Below are 18725 nucleotides of genomic sequence, written 5' to 3' on the forward strand. Positions count from 1 at the left end.
AAGCTGTATCTTTGGAAATCAGTAAAAGGTGAGCTTTTCAAAAGGCAATCGAGAACCGAAAGCAGAAAAGTTGGATCTGGTTCATACTGATGTATGGGGACCATCTCATGAGAAATCCCTTGGAGTCTCAAGATATTATGTCACATTTATCGACGATTCGAGCCAAAAAGTTTAGGTTTATTTTCTGAAAATTAAATCTGATGTTTATGTGACTTTTAAAAGGTGGAAAGTCATGGTTGAGAATGAGACCAACTTGAAGGTGAAGTCCTTACAGTATGATAACAGTGATAAATATGAAGATGAGGAGTTCAAGAAATATTGTGCACAGAACGGGGTCAAGATGGAGAAAAACATTCCCGGTACACCTCAACGAATGGTGCAGCCGAAAGGATGAACAAGACACTGAATGAACGTGCTAGGAACATGAGACTGCATTCTGGATACCAAAATCATTCTGGGCTTATGCTGTTAACACTGCAGCATATCTAATCAACAGAGGACCTTCGATACCGCTTGATTGCAGAATACCCGAAGAGGTATGGAGCGGCAAAGAATTAAATCTTTCTTTACTTTCTTTCTTGAAAGTGTTTGGATGTTTATCCTTGTTAGAGTATGTGCCCGGCAAGTCAACTTGTGGCTAGGGCTTTTATTGACTCTAATGCAAAACAATCTTTATTTTAATAATATTTTACGATTTTATTTGATTATGGCATTATACTTTTATCTATATACCCATGCAAGCTGCATAGATAAGTCCTTGAATATACAATAGGTACCATGAGGCCTGCGTCACAAGGTAAGATCATGAAACTCATTAGGAAGTGTACCGTATATTCTAAACAAGTTCCTAGTCAAATCAGCCGCCTAAAACAAGGATAAAGGTCGCTCGAGCTTGAGACTAACATTTGTGGTGTAAACGCCATGTTTCATTGGCAAGGGCATGGAGATGTCCATTCACATAGATGGGTGATCATATGATGATGCACTGAACAACCCTCCCACGGACTATCCAAGTGGTTCCCATTTATCGAGTGGAATAGTTCGCAGTTATGGTTGTACACCATTAGTCATTTGACCCGGGACAATGTAGGGGCTATACGTACTAGCATGCACTTTGATCCGTTTACCGACTCCATCGAGGGTCATCAGGTGGCGAGGTTGGGTGTAGTTTCGAAATACGTAGGAGAAAATGCATTGTAGTCGGGGATTCACCGTTCGCCTACGGGTGAAGATATCCTATGTGATCTGATGAGTTAATAGTGCAAGGAGTCTCTGGCCAGAGCAAGAAATGTGCTTTAGGGAAAGGTGTTTTCCTAGTTGCACATGCCATGCCACTATTAATACTCAAAGATAAATCACATCGTTATCGAATTCATATGCAACTCTCGATATACCAATGGTTGCAGATTCGATCGGGATATATGTGTTGAAGGGACCGTACTGTACGCTAACCATGACTAAAGGTTCTTGCAGGCACTATCAATGAAACCTAGGGGATCATGGGGCGATGCTACTATACGCTCTTACCATGATCCGATGGGTGCAATCAGAAGTGAGTTATGACATTCTTGATCAAGGAGTTGATGAAAAGAATGGGGTTTACAAACCCGAATAAGAATAAATGTTATTCTGAATCACATGGAGATGTGAACCCACGGCTAGCTGTATCCCTGAACCATTGAGGGTCACACAAGCATCGGATTCTGTGTTCCCGTTGAGATTGTCAAATTTCAAGGAGTTGGAATTTGGCGACTATAGTTTGATGGAGATCAAACAGGAAGCTTATAAAGGAGTTTATGAGCTGATTCCATATGATGGAAGAAGTGGAAGTTAGCATGATTTCTAAATAAGTAAGGAGAGTGGAACTGCCTGTTTTGTGAAGGAGTTCACTAAAACTGGCAGCTGCCAAATATGGTAACTATCATATATGGCAAGTTCTAAATTTGGTAAATGAAAATTTTGATCTTCGAAATTTTTGATTTTCATTATATGAACAAGATTTGTATCCTTGTTACATCGACGCTATCGGATCGTCGTTCGGGGTTATAATGAGTTCGGAATCATTTTTTTAGTGAATTTGGAATTTACTAATTAAATGATTGTGCTAGTAGTGGTGACTACTAACTTGCACAAATTCTCATATATGTTCTAGAGGAGTCTAGAATTAAATTAACCAAGGAGTTAATTTATTAATTAAATAATGGTTATTTAATTTATTTAATATACATGTATATATTTATATCGAGATATAAAATATGTGTATATGATATTATTATATCATGTGATATTAAAGGTTAATAAATACATTATATATTAATAATATGAGAGTTTAAATATAATAAAATTATAAGAGTCCTTGTGGGGCTCTTAGCTCCTAATCGTTATTACAATGCAATCTGATTAGGGTTAACTAATTACAGCGGAAAACGAGTTTAAATTTTCTTTACAATGAGCCCAAATCATTTTATTTGAATACTAAAAATAGTATTTCATTTCACGTCGTAAACATGCCCCCACGTAATCAACCCCAATCATATACAAACAACTCATATCCTCGGGACATGCCCCGGTATATAGATACATATACATATATACTGGGAACAAAACATAAACCTCAACTAAAACTGTGACTCCCTCCAGAAGTACCCTCTCCGGTCTCCTGATATCCTGGAGTACCTGCCATTGTCCACACACAAAGACAACAACAGCCCCCCTTGGGGGTGAGCAAAGCTCCGTATGGAACAACCAATCATATATACAACAAGTATCTAAACAATGATATATGGTATGCAATGCATGTATGTCGTGGAGGTATCAGGTCAAATGCCCATCCACTGAGCACATGTCAGAATCAATCGAATCGCTATCAAATCAATGCTCGAGCTGGCACACCGGCCAATATGGGATACTCGTATGATAGCGTCGGCAAAGCGCCATCAAATCCCAAATCTCATATCCAATCATATGGGGCCACAATTGTCTATGCTTTACGGGTCATATAATACCGGCATAGCGATTGTGTTCACAAACCCCGGAATCCAATCCAATCATATCAAGGTATCCAAGGATCATAGCTCAACGTGCATTTCATGTATCGATGTATGCATAAAATGATGTGTGTTAACAAAACATTTATTTTATACATCGATATCTCAATATCAATGTCATGTATGCCACATCAATCAACAAATAAGGCATATAGACACATAATCTCATTCCAATCAATCAAATCAATCCGACATATATCATATAATACAGATACCTGTCGTATGTTACCCGGTCGCAACATACCTCAATTCTTCGTTTCCAGTTGATGTAGCCTGAAGATATTGATATTACACTTTATCTACATCAATAACATACTCATTCCAATCAATAACATACTCCAAAATCATTAATATTAGTTTCAAATATCATTTGAAACTTCAAAAATTCATATCAAATCAAATTCATATCATAATTCAATTTCGACTTTGAATACAAGTTTCTTGTCGGTTATTCTACTACATATCAGAAATTCAACTTCAAATACATGCTATTCCAGCACTTTGATATTTAGAGCTGCTGGAACTAGAAGAAAATTATCTCAGTCAGAAGCCCTAGACGCGAAGATCACAAATATATAATTTGTTTCGCGTTTAGACAGCGTTTCGAAGTCGATTTGGACGAAAGAAAATGAAGATCTCTCGTTTCTCTCTCTCGATTATCGAATACAAAATGATAAGAAGAAGGAAAGAACTTAATCTTATCATCACCGCTTCGGCGCTTGGGCGGTAGAATTCTCGCGCCCGAGCGCGAGAGGTTCTGCCCCAGAGTCCAATATATACCGCGCTCGAGCGGTCACAAATTACCGCTCGGGCGCGGCATGTTCTGTCCGAGAACACACCATATTCTACACTGGCGCTCGGGCGGTCATTTTCTACCGCCCGGGCGCCACATGTACTGTACCAAATGTTGGTTTTGGTATTATATTGGCGTCCGGCCTCTCCAATCGAGCTCTTACAACGTCAATTCATATTCAATATTCATTTCTCAATTTCATTGTCATAATATACATCAAATGTATAATCACATATCAAATTGATGAATTATCGATAATCATATAGGATTTACGATAATACGATACACGGTCCTTACAGTCCTTGTGTGAAAGGGACTCTTAATTAGATTAGGAGTCTCATTCTATAAATATAACATTAGGGCTCATTCTTGGGAGATAAAAAATTGCACACAAAATCACCACAAATCCTCTCCAATCTCTCCTTGAAAGTCACGGCAACATCATGAGAATTGGAATGAAATTTTGGCCAAAACAAATTAGATTTTTTTTAATTATGGATTAAGAATCCATAATATTGCTTAATAATTGATTAAGAATTAATTAGCCAAAGACCATGATTTTTGAAGGATGGAACTCTCGGCCATCTCTTGAAAATTGAGGGGAAAAATTTGGCCACAAGTTTCTTCCACCGCCGTGTCGCTTCGTTTCCGGATTTTGGAAATTCGGAGAATACAGTCTCAACGCGCAAATCGTTTGGATTTTCTAGTGCAAACCAAACGAGGAAAACAGTTTTCGATCGTGGACCTAATTAGGCGATCAAAGGAGAAGAGCCGTTCGTAGGGATTTACAAGAAGGACTATTTCCGCGTAAAAATCGGAATAGTTTGGAGTCCAAGCGTTAAGAACGCAAAGGTATAAATTCTAAACACCCTACGAATGATTAGAACACACGACGCCCAAGAACAAAATTTTTAACTTCCGCTGCGTCTTAGGTGCGAGAATACGATGTCCCAACAGTGGTATCAGAGCTAGGTTATTCTCAATCGTGTGTTTTAATTAAATTATGTTGAGTTTAATATTTCTAACCGCGTAAGAATTTTTATGAAAAACGCCCCTTAAAATTATTTTTGAAAAATCTGTTTTTGAAAAAAAAAAATTTGGTCTGCCCGGAACAGTTCCCGGCAGACGCGCGCACAGGGCAAAGCGTGCGGGCCAGGCGCCGCGCCGCGCGTGCGCAGGCGCAACACGGCGGGCGCGCGCACGGCTTGCGCGCCTGTGCGAGCGGTCAGCGCACAGCGCGCCCGCCAGCGCCCGATCGGATCAGGCAGCGAGCGGGCGGCGCGGGCGGGTACCCGGGAACGTCTCGGGCACCGCGCTGGGTCGTGGGCTTGAATTGTTCGAGCCAGGGGCGATTTTTTGATTTTTTTAAAATTGATATTTTATGAAAATACGGACGATTTTACCCCTACAATAATTTTTATAAAATCAATTTTTCTTACAAATTAAATAATTGAAATATGATTTTAATTATTTATGGTAAAATGTGTTTTACAAGAAATTTAAATTATTTGAAATTAAATAAAAGTGTTTATTTAATTTGATAATTATGGCGGTTAGTGATAATTTACGAGATACAAGATTTATTGATGATATGTGATATTATCGGATTTATATAATATATGATATTATATGTTAAAAGGATGATCGAGAGCCATGACCAATGTGCTAGTTGTATGTTAGGATATTTTACGTGTTGTTTTTTTTTATTTGATAATTAAAAGTGGACCTGGTTTATGGTCCGTTCCCACCCCCTAAATTTGTATCCCAATGTGCCATGGATATTTAATGTAAATATTAGAATTAGTGGGAGATCAAGATTTGAAGACGGTGGGCCCGATCCTCGAAAAGAGTTTTGAAGATCGAAGACATGTAAAATATTGGAAGCTTATGTAATATTGCATTTGCATCCTTGCATTTACCTAGGTTATGGACATGGATCCGTATGTGGCTCGTACGGATCAATTAGCTCTCGGTTATCGATCATCCTTTATTATTTATGATGTATGTGATATATTATAAATAATCAGTATGTGCGTTATTATTAATATTAATTACAAGAGTTGCATGAATCCGGCAATCATACAAAACAATCATGGCACGAGTTTTTAAAATTAATGATGAGACAAATTTTAAAATTAAAATCCCTCATTTTGGATGAGATCCAAAATTTAAATCAAGCCCATTAAAAGGATAATTAAATGAAAGTTTAATAATTCCTTGCCTTCCATCAACGGTGGTTGCATGATGAACGCTACCCGCAGTCAGTGTCTGGCTCATATTATTGGGGAGGCCTGGACGCCGGAAAGCTGTGACTTCCACTGACATATTTGATGTGAACTACGTGGAACTCCCATGACTTCGGCTCATATTATTGGAAGATCTCATGACGACCGTCCATTAAGGTTCAACATTGATGAGCCGGGCTCAACACGTGAAGAGAAAGGGGATCATATTATTGGAGCCTCCTCAAACGTGAGGCAAAATTACGTAAGGGTTGCAAGGAGTTGCAATTGGGCTCTACCTTTTGAAAGTTATGATTGGCTGATATTATTCGGGATCATAATTTCGCAATTGGGCCTTGCGTACTCACTAAGGAAATTGGATTTCCCGTTTGTCATCAGAGGGTGGTGAAATGTCAAAATAGTGGGAGGCAATTCGTAAAAACAAAAGTCCATATTTTACATCTTACAAAATATTTTAAAATAGTATGTAACGTTTATTCTGTTTCCATATCAGTATATTTACGATTTCGTCACGTAATCCATTTCTATCATTAAAACAAGTTAACCGAACACTAATTTTCAAGATTGGCTGAGAAAATTGTTCTAAATTCGGAGAGAATAGCATATACACTAATGTCAGTCTTGCTGAACTGACAAAACATGCAAGATGGTAGGACCATAGGGTGCAAGCTAAAGTGTAATATGCTTGCTTCTATGTCAAATGAACTGTAGAGACAGTTTGAGAAAATTTTGAATGCTGTTGACATTCAAATACACATGCAAGAGTTGTATAGTGCATGAAACTCACATAATGATGCACGCCACCTTCAAGGAACATATTACTACACGCATACAAGATGATGCTCTTGCCCATGAGCATGGTGTAAGTATGATTGGGCCTAATGAGAAGGTGGTGGGCCTGGAATTTGACAAGACCCTATAATTTAGAACATGTATATTTCACTGCAAGAAGTGTGGACATAAGAAATTATCTGGGCCAGAAATATTTTGGAAATGATAAGTGAATGTCCAAGTAAACATAATTTCAACAACCAAAAGAAAACAAGATAGTCTAAACCAAGCACATTTGTGACACGTTAGGCTAGGACATATTTCCCAAAGAAGGATCCACAAGCTAGTGGGAGAGGGCATGTTTGACTCGTCAGACATAAACTCTCTAAGAGACGTGTGAGTCCTGTCTGAAAGGAAAAATGACTAAGGCCCCTTTCCTAGGGAAAGTGGAACGTGCACATGATCTGTTGGATTTGATCCATACAAATGTGTATGGCCCGCTAAGTATTAGCACGAGATTTGGCCATATCTACTTCATTACTTTAACCGATGACCATTCGAGGTTTGGGTATGTGTATTTAATGAAATACAAGTCTGAAGCATTTGAAAATTCAAAGAATTCAGAGCAGAAGTAGATAAACAATTACAAAAGAGTATTAAAACACTACGATTAGATCGAGGTGGAGAATACTTGAGTACTGAGTTTCAAGACTACCTTAAAGAGAATGAGATTCTCTCACAGTGGACTCCGCCTGCTACACCCTAGTTGAGGTGTGTCAAAACGTCGTAATCGGACTTTGATGGACATTGTCCGATTTATGACGGGATTCACTGAGTTGCCGCCATCCCTGTGAGGATATGCGCTTGAAACAGCGGCAAGGTTGTTGAATCAAGTCCATACAAAGGCAGTGAATAAAACTCCATATGAGATATGGATGGGAAAGCCGCCCAAATATTCTTATCTAAGAATATGGGGATGTCTTGCTTATGTGAAGCAGGCAGTGGGAGACAAATTGGATAGTAGAGACAATTTGTGCTACTTTGTCTGATATCCAAATAACTCTGTTGGATACTACTTCTATTTATCCTAGTGAAACGAAGGGGTTTGTTTCAAGGAATGACACCTTCTTAGAGAAGGAATTTCTATTATATAGAAAAGGCAGGATGATAGAACTCGATGAGATTCGAGAATCACCCACTACACAAGTAGTAGAATCCACACCCCAACAGCCAATCAAAGAAACACAAGCTCTTAGAAGATCCGAAAGGATCTCGAGGCCGCCTAATAGGTTGAGCCTGCTTCTTGAAGTGGGCCAAGGTGAGCCCATTCCTGGATGTGATCCAAGAAATTTAAAGGAAGCATTGTCTGATGCCGATTTATCTAAATGGCTTGAAGCTATGCAGTCCGAAATGGACTCCATGTATTCGAACCAAGTATGGTCCTTAGTAGATCCACCTGAGGGAATTGTTCCCATAGGATGCAAATGGATTTACAAAAGGAAACTTGGAGCGGATGGGAAGGTGGTGACCTCCAAAGCTAGATTGGTAGCAAAAGGATATACTCAAAGGCAAGGTGTTGACTATGGGGAAACCTTTTCTCCAGTCGCAATGTTCAAGTCCATTAGGATACTGCTAGCCATAGCAGCATGGTATGACTATAAAATATGGCAAATGGATGTGAAGATAGTGTTCCTTAATGGGGAGATTAAGGAAGAGATTTACATGTCTCAACCTGAAGGATTCACATCAGTAGGAAGTGAGCATAAAGTATGCAAACTTTAGAGATCCATTGATGTACTCAAACAAGCATCAAGGAGATTGAACCTCAGATTTGACAACACTATCAAAGAGTTTGATTTTGCCAAAAATCCTGAGGAACCTTGTGTTTACAAGAAAGTTAGTGGAAGTGTAGTGACATTCCTATTGCTTTATGTTGATGACATACTACTCATTGGGAACGATGTAGGGATATTGAAGTCAACTAAAGTAGGGTTAGCTGGTAAGTTCTCCATGAAGGATATGAGTGAAGCATCATATGTATTAGGAATACAGATCTATAGGGATAGATCAAAAAAGATGCTGGGGCTCACCCAATCCACATATATCGATACCATAATGAGGAGATTCTCTATGGAGGAGTCCATGAGAGGATATCTCTCAATGTCTCATGGTGTGAATCTATCCAAGTCTATGTGCCCTAAGACTGATGAAGAGATAGAAACCATGAGCCGCATTCCAGATGTGACTGCCATAGGCAGTATTATGTATGGTATGATATCTACTCGATCTGATGTGGCATATGCATGTTACTAGCTGATATCAGTCGAATCCCGATCCACTGCATTGGAAAGCAGTGAAGGACATTCTTAAGTACTTAAGAAGAAATAAGAATTTGTTCTTGGTATACGGGAGTGGAGAACTAAAATTGGAAGGCTACATTGATTCTAGCTTCCAAACAGATGTGGATGATTCGAAATCAACCTCTTGATTTGTATTCAAGCTCAATGGTGGTGCTGTCTCTTGGAAAAGTTCCAAGCAAGACACCACAGCAGATTCAACCACTGAGGTCGAATACATAGCTGCATTGGCTGCAGCAAAGGAGGGCGTTTGGATGAGGAATTTCATCCAAGAGTTGGATATCATTCCTCAAACAGTTGAACCAGTCCCGGTCTACTGTGACAACACCGGTGCCATTGTGCAAGCAAAGAAACCGAGGTCTCATCAACGATCCAAACATATACTGAGGAAGTTCCACATAATCCGGGAGATTGTGGGAAGAGGAGACATTTTGGTAGAGAGAGTCGCCTCCGCAGATGACGTTGCTGATCCACTGACGAAGTCCCTGCCAGGACCATTGTTTGAGAAGCATCGCGAAGCAATGGGTCTAAGATCTATGGGTAGTTGGCTATAGGGCAAGTGGGAGATTGTTAGAGTAGGTGCCCGGCAAGCCAACTTGTGGCTAGGGCTTTTATTGACTCTAATGCAAAACAATCTTTATTTTAATATTATTTTACGATTTTATTCGATTATGGCATTATACTTTATCTGTATACCCATGCAAGCTGCATAGATAAAGTCCTTGAATATACAATAGGTACCATGAGGCCTGCGTCACAACGTAAGATCATGAAACTCATTAGGAAGTGTACCGTATATTCTAAACAGGTTCCTAGTCAAATCAGCCGTCTAAAACAAGGATAAAGGTCGCTCGAGCTTGAGACTAGCATTTGTGGTGTAAAAGCCATGTTTCATTGGCCAGGGCATGGAGATGTCCATTCACACAGATGGGTGATCATATGATGATGCACTGAACAACCCTCCCTCGGACTATCCAAGTGGTTCCCACTTATCGAGTGGAATAGTTCGCAGTTATGGTTGTACACCATTAGTCCTTTGACCCAGGACAATGTAGGGACTATACGTACTAGCATGCACTTTGATCCATTTACCGACTCCATCGAGGGTCATCAGGTGGCGAGGTTGGGTGTAGTTTCGAAATACGTAGGAGCAAATGCATTATAGTCGGGGATTCACCGTTCGCCTACGGGTGAAGATATCCTATGTGATCTGATGAGTTAATAGTGCAAGGAGTCTCTGGCCAGAGCAAGAAATGTGCTTTAGGGAAAGGTGTTTTCCTAGTTGCACATGCCATGCCACTATTAATACTCAAAGATAAATCACATCGTTATCGAATTCATATGCAACTCTCGATATACCAATGGTTGCAGATTCGATCGGGATATATGTGTTGAAGGGACCGTATTGTACGCTAACCATGACTAAAGGTTCTTGCAGGCACTATCAATGATACCTAGGGGATCATGGGGCGATGCTACTATACGCTCTTACCATGATCCGATGGGTGCAATCAGAAGTGAGTTATGACATTCTTGATCAAGGAGTTGATGAAAAGAATGGGTTTACAAACCCGAATAAGAATAAATGTTATTTTGAATTACATGGAGATGTGAACCCACGGCTAGCTGTATCCCTGAACCATTGAGGGTCACACAAGTATCGGATTCTGTGTTCCCGTTAAGATAGTCAAATTTCAAGGAGTTGGAATTTGGCAACTATAGTTTGATGGAGATCAAACAGGAAGCTTATAAAGGAGTTTATGAGCTGATTCCATATGATGGAAGAAGTGGAAGTTAGCATGATTTCTAAATAAGGAAGGAGAGTGGAACTGCCTGTTTTGTGAAGGAGTTCACTAAACTGGCAGCTGCAAAATATGGTAACTGTCATATATGGCAAGTTCTAAATTTGGTAAATGAAAATTTTGATCTTCGAATTTTTCGATTTTCATTATATGAACAAGATTTGTATCCTTGGTACATCGGCGCTCTCGGATCGTCGTTCGGGGTTATAATGAGTTCGGAATCATTTTTTTAGTGAATTTGGAATTACTAAATAAATGATTGTGCTAGTAGTGATGACTACTAACTTGCACAAATTCTCATATATGTTCTAGAGGAGTCTAGAATTAAATTAACCAAGGAGTTAATTTATTAATTAAATAATGGTTATTTAATTTATTTAATATACATGTATATATTTTATATGGAGATATAAAATACGTGTATATGATATTATTATATCATGTATTATTAAAGGTTAATAAATACATTATATATTAATAATATGAGTTTAAATATAATGAAATTATAAGAGTCCTTGTGGGAAAGGGACTCCTAATTAGATTAGGAGTCTCATTCTATTAATACAACATTATGGCTCATTCTTGGGAGATGAAAAATTGCACACAAAATCACCACAAATCCTCTCCAATCTCTCCTTGAAAGTCACGGCAACATCATGAGAATTGGAATGAAATTTTGGCCAAAACAAATTAGATTTGTTTTAATTATGGATTAAGAATCCATAATATTGCTTAATAATTGATTAAGAATTAATTAGCCAAAGACCATGATTTTTGAAGGATGGAACTCTCGGCCATCTCTTGAAAATTGAGGGGAAAAATTTGGCCACAAGTTTCTTCCACCGCCGTGTCGCTTTGTTTCCGGATTTTGGAAATTCGGAGAATACAGTCTCAACGCGCAAATCGTTTGGATTTTCTAGTGCAAACCAAACGAGGAAAACAGTTTTCGATCGTGGACCTAATTAGGCGATCAAAGGAGAAGAGCCGTTCGTAGGGATTTACAAAAAGGACTATCTCCGCGTAAAAATCGGAATAGTTTGGAGTCCAAGCGTTAAGAACGCAAAGGTATAAATTCTAAACATCCTATAAATGATTAGAACACACGACGCCCAAGAACAAAATTTTTAACTTCCGCTGCGTCTTGGGTGCGATAATACGATGGCCCAAAAATCCTATGATCATATTGACTCAGCTAGCAGAACAAAGCTTGATCTGAAATCAAAGAAGTGTTTTTTTATTGGTTATGGAGATAATGAGTTTGGTTATCGTTTTTGGGATGACCAAAACCAGAAAATCATTCGGGACAGAGATGTAATCTTCAATGAGAAATTTTTTTACAAGGACAAGTCAGACATTGGAACTGAAGATGAAAGTTCTGAAGTCAAGAATAAAGATGAAGTGCAATTGACAGATATTCCTTTGAATGAATCAAAAAGCAATAACCGGGAAGATGAAGAATCATTTGCACAAGATGATGACCCACAAACTCCGGTGATTGAACTCAGGAGATCTTCGAGAACAATTAGACCACCTGAGAGATACTCCTCTGCACTTCACTATATTTTACTGACAGACAAAGGTGAACCGGAGACCTATGAAGAGGCTATGAAAAATTGCGATTCAATCAAGTGGGAGTTAGCCATGGAAGATGAGATGGATTCACTGTCATCCAACTATACGTGGGAGTTGACAGAACTTCCGCAAGGTAAAAAGGCATTACATAACAAGTGAGTGTACCGGTTAAAAGAAGAATATAATGGTAGCAAGAGGTACAAGGCAAAAATTGTTGTAAAAGGTTTTCAACAAAAAGAAGGCATTGATTACACTGAGATTTTCTTTCCAGTGGTTAAGTTAACCACAATGATGATTGTACTCGGATTAGTGGCAAAAGATGATTTACATCTGGAGCAGTTAGATGTAAAGACGACGTTTCTTCATGGTGATCTATATGAAGAAATTTATATGAAGCAATCACAGGGCTTTGAAGTATGGAGAAAAGAGAAAATGATTTGCAAACTTCAGAAGAGCTTGTATGGTCTCAAGCAAGCTCCAAGACATTGGTACAAGAAGTTTGATGGATTCATGAGTAATAATGGTTTCCTGAGGTGTCAGGCTGATTATTGTTTTTACGTTAAGAAGTTTGATGGTTCTTATATCATTCTAATGTTATATGTGGATGATATGTTTATAGCATGAGCTTGTCTGAAGGAAATTGATAAAATTAAAAAAGAGTTATCAAAAGAATTTTCTATGAAGGATTTTGGTGCTGCAAAACAAATCCTTGGAATGAGGATTGATAAGCACGAATCATATAGCGTTTTAGGAACTTTATCTTGTCGTATTCGTGCTTATCTGGCGTTTTTATTCCGAGTTTTGTGCTTAATTCGTGTTATTATTGCTATTTGCAGGTTTGACCGAAAGATGATTAAAGCCAACGAAAGGGAGAAAAAGTCAAGCTTTGCAATGCCATGTCGGAAATACCCGGAAAAATAGAAAATAGCACAAGATTGAGCACCCGGACCCAGACACAGACCCCGTCTAAGGGTCCGTGCCTTAGAGGCCTTAGAAAACTTTTTTAGCGAGTAAAGACGGACCTGTACACGGGGTCCGTGTCCAGCATCAGCCGAGAGAAGAAAATTAGCGCACCTACACGGATCTTCACCCGGACCCCTACACGGGGTCCGTGTCCAGTGTTTCCGGAAATGATTTTGAAGCGAGCCTTCACGGAGCCCAATCCTAAGGCATACAGGGGGTCCGTGTACCTGATATCGGTTCCAAAAATTGCGAAGATTCTGTGGAGATTTGAAGTGATTTAAGAAGGAAAAATAAAAGATATTTGGGGTTTTTGAGATCGGACTTTTGGGGAGAACAATTTTCGGACTTTTGAAGACGGCGATGGCTTGGGAGAACAGGGAGAAAAAAAACCGCGCACTTCACACGCAAGATCCGCGCACCATCACTGAGATTTTCTCCTCTCTTGTTTTCTTATTTTCGTTCATGAATTCGAATATTAGATTTTCTTCTAGTTTTGAATTTATGGAGTAGTTTTTCTTGTGATCGAGACCACGATAGGGACAAACTTTTGACCTTGTTCATTCACTGGATTATTTGATTTACGAGTTAATCTATGTTATTCATTAATGTTTGCGTAATTTTCGTGCTTTTAATTTGGCCAATTATTTGCATGTTTGTTGTTTGATCTTGACTCGAAAGATAATAGATTGAATTTAGCTTCAAAAATATTAATCAACACACAGTTAAATCGACTAGAAATAGTATTCGGTTTCAATGTGCGATTTTAGGCGACAGCTGTGATTCCATCGTTGAATAATGCGTTTTTGTTTGATTAAATTCAATTAGAAATAATTGGACTGTTAAATGAAAATAGGATTATAAATTCTAGAAATAGATTTATAGTTAATTCAGGGAATTTCATCGTGACATCGGATAATCTGTGATTAATTAATTCCAATGCATAACAATAATCAAAGTTTGGATCGTTGTGTGTTCCCGGTCATTTTGTTGAATTTGAAAAGTTTCCAAGTTTAAATCTGTTATGAAATTTCGATCTTAGTTATTAATTTAGTATAGTTTAAATTAATTTAACTAGTTTAAATTATCATCAAATCACTTATTATTGTTTGCCTAGATTAAATCGAATAATTTAAGTCTTAGTACTTAAATAATAGTCTCTGTGGGATCGATACTTGGACTTGTCGTCCATTTACTATAACTTGACCTAGTCCACTTGCTAGATTTATTCCCAACCGAAATCTTCGGTCAAGCTTTTGGCGCCGTTATCGGGGACTATTTGTTTAATATTAGGATAAATTATTTATTTGAGACTAGGCATTTATTTTTAGTTCTTATTTTTATTTTAAAATTTTGATCAATTTTTGTTAATTTTTGTTTCAGACTTTTGCATTCTTTTGGAGCTTGAATTGTGCACTTGAATTTTTTATTTCAGGAGTCTAGCTCGTGTTATAAGAGCCGTGCTCAAGGCGTCAAAAATCTAGTGCCACTTGATCTAGAGATTGAAAGCACTCTCCGCCGCATCCGTAGAGCTCGAAAGAACAACAACTTGGCTCTTGAATTCGAATCTGAAGAGGAATCTGAAATAGAACTTAAACCAGAATTTAAGGACATGGCCGGAGAAGAGGATGAGCGTACTTTAATGGAGCTTCATAGAGCAGCGTTTGGAGGTTATGGCTCTAGTATTGTCCGCCCTACAATTCAAGCAAACACGTTCAAACTTAAGCCAGCCATCATCCAGATGATTCAACTCCAGGTCAAATTCGGAGGATCACCATCTGAAGATCTCAATGCACATCTGGAGAACTTTCTGTCGATCTGTGATACAATCAAGTGCAATGGGATGAGTACTGATGCTATTCAACTCAGACAATTTCCATTCTCACTGCAAGGAGAAGCTATGGAGTGGCTTCGAGACCTTCCTACTGGTTCTATCACTACATGGTAGTGGAAGTATTCATGCACAAGTATTTTTCCCCAACTAAGATTACACAATTGCGAAATGAAATCACATCGTTTAGACAGAGAGATGGAGAATCTTTGAATTCAGCCTGGGCAAGGTTTAAGAAGATGTTGAGAATGTGCCCAAGACATGGTTTTTCGATCGGCCAGCAGGTTGAGACGTTCTACTATGGGTTGGATCCACCTGTGAGATCTATGCTTGATGCAGCGGCCAACGGTAGCTTATACAGGAAAACGCCAACCTCAGCGCTTGAAATCATATCTAATATGGCAGCGAGCAATGTGGGCTGGCAAGACAATCGAAGGGAGAAGAAAGTCGGATTCCTTGAGATGGATGCTTTGACCGCGATCACAGCAAAGCTTGATGGATTGACACATCAGATGGCACAATTAAAAACGAATAAATCATTACCGGTCAAGCCAGTAAATCAAATTCAAGGAAATGCTGAGATAATTGGTGGATCATCTAGTGACATGCAGTTCATGCCAGATATGTCTTGTGAGGGAATGCAGTGTTTTGGGGGAGACTCTGTGAATTATGTGGGAAACCAGGGTCGACAACAATATAATCCATACAGTTTCTCATATAATCCGGGCTGGAGGAATCATCCGAATTTTGGGTGGAGGCAGTCAGAAAATACTGTCGAGCAACCATATTTCAATCCTCCACAACATCCTACACAACAAAAACCTCCTCAGCAACCACCTAAATCTCCGCAAGGTACTGAACCTTCTATGCCACCCGGTTTCAAGCCACAAGATAGCAAATCGAATCTTGAGGATATGCTATCCAAGTACATAGCCGGGAATGAGATGAGATGGAAAAATCATGATGCCATGATGCAAAGGGTAGAGACTCAACTAGGGCAGTTGACGACACAAATGGCTACACGAGCTTCGGGTTCACTAACTAGTGACACGGAAAAGAATCCGAAAGGTGTCAATGCAGTTACGGTGACATCTCCCATAAAGCAAGAGGTAGTTGATGTTGAAGATGATGTGAAAAAAAAGGGACCATCCAAGCAAGGGCCAGAGGACGCAAGGAAAGCAGATAAGTCTCTAAACTCGAACCCCACTGTTGATATTAATTCACTTCCGTTTCCCCAAAGAGCAAATCAACTGCAATTGGATACTCAATTTTCAAAATTCCTTGAGATTTTCAAAAAGCTGCACATAAATATCCCGTTTGCAGAGGCTTTAGCTCAAATGCCCTCCTATGCAAAATTTCTTAAAGAAATTCTATCAAACAAGAGGAAACTAGTGGATTTTGAGACAGTGAAGCTTTCGGAGGAATGTTCTGCAATTTTACAAAATAAGTTGCCTCCAAAAGCTAAGGATCCAGGTAGCTTCTCTATTCCTTGTACCATAGGAACTTCATTTTTTGGTAAAGCTTTATGTGATTTAGGTGCAATCATTAATTTAATGACTTATTCATGTTTTGAGAAGCTAGGAATTGGTGAAGTTAAACCTACTACGATTCCCCTACAATTAGCCGATAGATCTATTAAATACCCTAGGGGAGTAGTAGAGGATGTTTTAGTGAAGGTTGACAAGTTTATTTTCCCAGTGGACTTTGTTGTGTTAGATATGGAAGAGGATCGTGATATTCCTCTTATTTTAGGAAGACCATTTTTAGCCACTGGAAAAGCCCTGGTAGATGTACACAAGGATGAGTTGGTATTGAGGTTGAATGATGAGATTGTAGTGTTTAATGTTTTTCAATCTATCAAATATCCCAATGATACATCTAATTGTTTTAGAATTGATGCTACTGACGAGTTTGTTGAGTATGGTTTGCAGGAATTACTTGGTGAGGATCCTTTGGTGGTCTGTTTGACCCATTGATGTCCGCAAGAATTGGGAAATCAAGAGCTGGACGATTGTATTCATTATCTGGAAGCAGGCAGACCGATTTCAAAAACGATAAACTCGAGGATTGGGGAGCTTGGGCATATCCCACGACCTTTAAAATCATCCATTGAAGAAGCCCCAATCCTAGAGATGAAACCTCTTCCTTCGCACTTAAGATATCTATTTTTACTTGATAATGATAAGTTCCAGTGATAGTTTCCTCCACTTTGACAGGTACGGAAGAAGAGAAGCTGTTGCGAGTTCTGAGAGATAATATCAAAGCCATAGGCTGGAGTATTACAGACATCAAAGGGATCAGTTCATCCATGTGCATGCACAAAATTCTGATGGAGGCCGACCACAAGACATCTACCCAACCTCAAAGACGTCTGAACCCAGTTATGCAAGAGGTGGTAAAGAAAGAGGTGATAAAGCTACTGGACGCAGGTATTGTTTACCCGATTTCTGATAGTAGGTGGGTAAGTCCTGTACAAGCTGTTCCGAAAAAAGGTGGGATCACTGTAGTAAAGAATGAAAACATTGAGTTAATTCCTACCAGAACTGTTACAGGGTAGCGTGTTTGCATCGATTATAGAAAACTTAATGGTGCCACCTGTAAAACCATTTTCCCCTCCCTTTTATTGATCAAATGTTGGAGAGGTTAGCTGGACATCCTTTCTACTGTTTCCTGGATGGTTATTCGGGTTATATGCAAATTCCCATTGAACCTGAAGATCAGGAGAAAACCACTTTTACATGTCCTTGCGGGACATTTGCATATAAATGAATTTCATTCGGTCTATGTAATGCACCAGCAACTTTCCAACGCTGCATGATGGCTATTTTTCACGACATGATTGAGGACTTTATTGAAATATTCATGGATGATTTTTCTCTCTTTGGCTCTTCGTTTGATACGTGTTTAAATAACCTGTCTAAAGTCTTGGAGAGATGTGAGGAGTCAAATCTAGTTTTAATCTGGGAAAAATGCCATTTCATGGTGAGAGAGGGAATAGTGTTGGGCACAAAATTTCTAAAACTGGGATTGAAGTTGATAAGGCTAAAATTGAAGTAATAGAAAAACTCCCAGCCCCAACAAACATCAGAGGAGTGCGTAGTTTTCTAGGACATGCAGGGTTCTATAAGGCGCTTTATAAAAGACTTTTCTTGCGTTGCTAAGCCACTGACAAATATGTGCGCTTTGATTTTTCTTATGAGTGTGTGCAGGCATTTCAAGTTTTGAAGGAGAAATTAATCACCGCACCTGTGATGATAGCGCCTGACTGGGGGTCGCCATTTGAGGTGATGTGTGACGCAAGCGACACAGCTCTAGGGGCAGTGTTGGGGCAAAAGAGGGAAAAGTGCAT

The 18725-nt window shown here is 39.0% G+C and overlaps 1 protein-coding gene across 1 annotated transcript; it reads left to right on the top strand.

Annotated features, from left to right (window-relative positions):
• Positions 1-15504: 15504 nt before the first annotated feature.
• On the top strand, positions 15505-17933 carry LOC142532385 (uncharacterized). The gene is made up of 2 exons (XM_075638696.1): positions 15505-17317; positions 17593-17933. Exons 1-2 carry the CDS (start codon positions 15505-15507, stop codon positions 17931-17933), a joined length of 2154 nt encoding a protein of 717 aa, XP_075494811.1.
• Positions 17934-18725: the final 792 nt, after the last annotated feature.

The sequence above is a fragment of the Primulina tabacum genome, chromosome 18, assembly GCF_025594145.1.
Source record: "Primulina tabacum isolate GXHZ01 chromosome 18, ASM2559414v2, whole genome shotgun sequence".
Taxonomy (NCBI): Eukaryota; Viridiplantae; Streptophyta; class Magnoliopsida; order Lamiales; family Gesneriaceae; genus Primulina; species Primulina tabacum.

What these genes read in the sequence shown, in the direction of transcription:
- LOC142532385 (XM_075638696.1), top strand. Translation starts at nt 15,505, where the DNA reads ATGCACAAGTATTTTTCCCCAACTAAGATTACACAATTGCGAAATGAA. An exon ending in TGGTTTGCAGGAATTACTTG is followed by an intron (nt 17,318 to 17,592) that starts GTGAGGATCCTT and finishes CCACTTTGACAG; the next exon opens with GTACGGAAGAAGAGAAGCTG.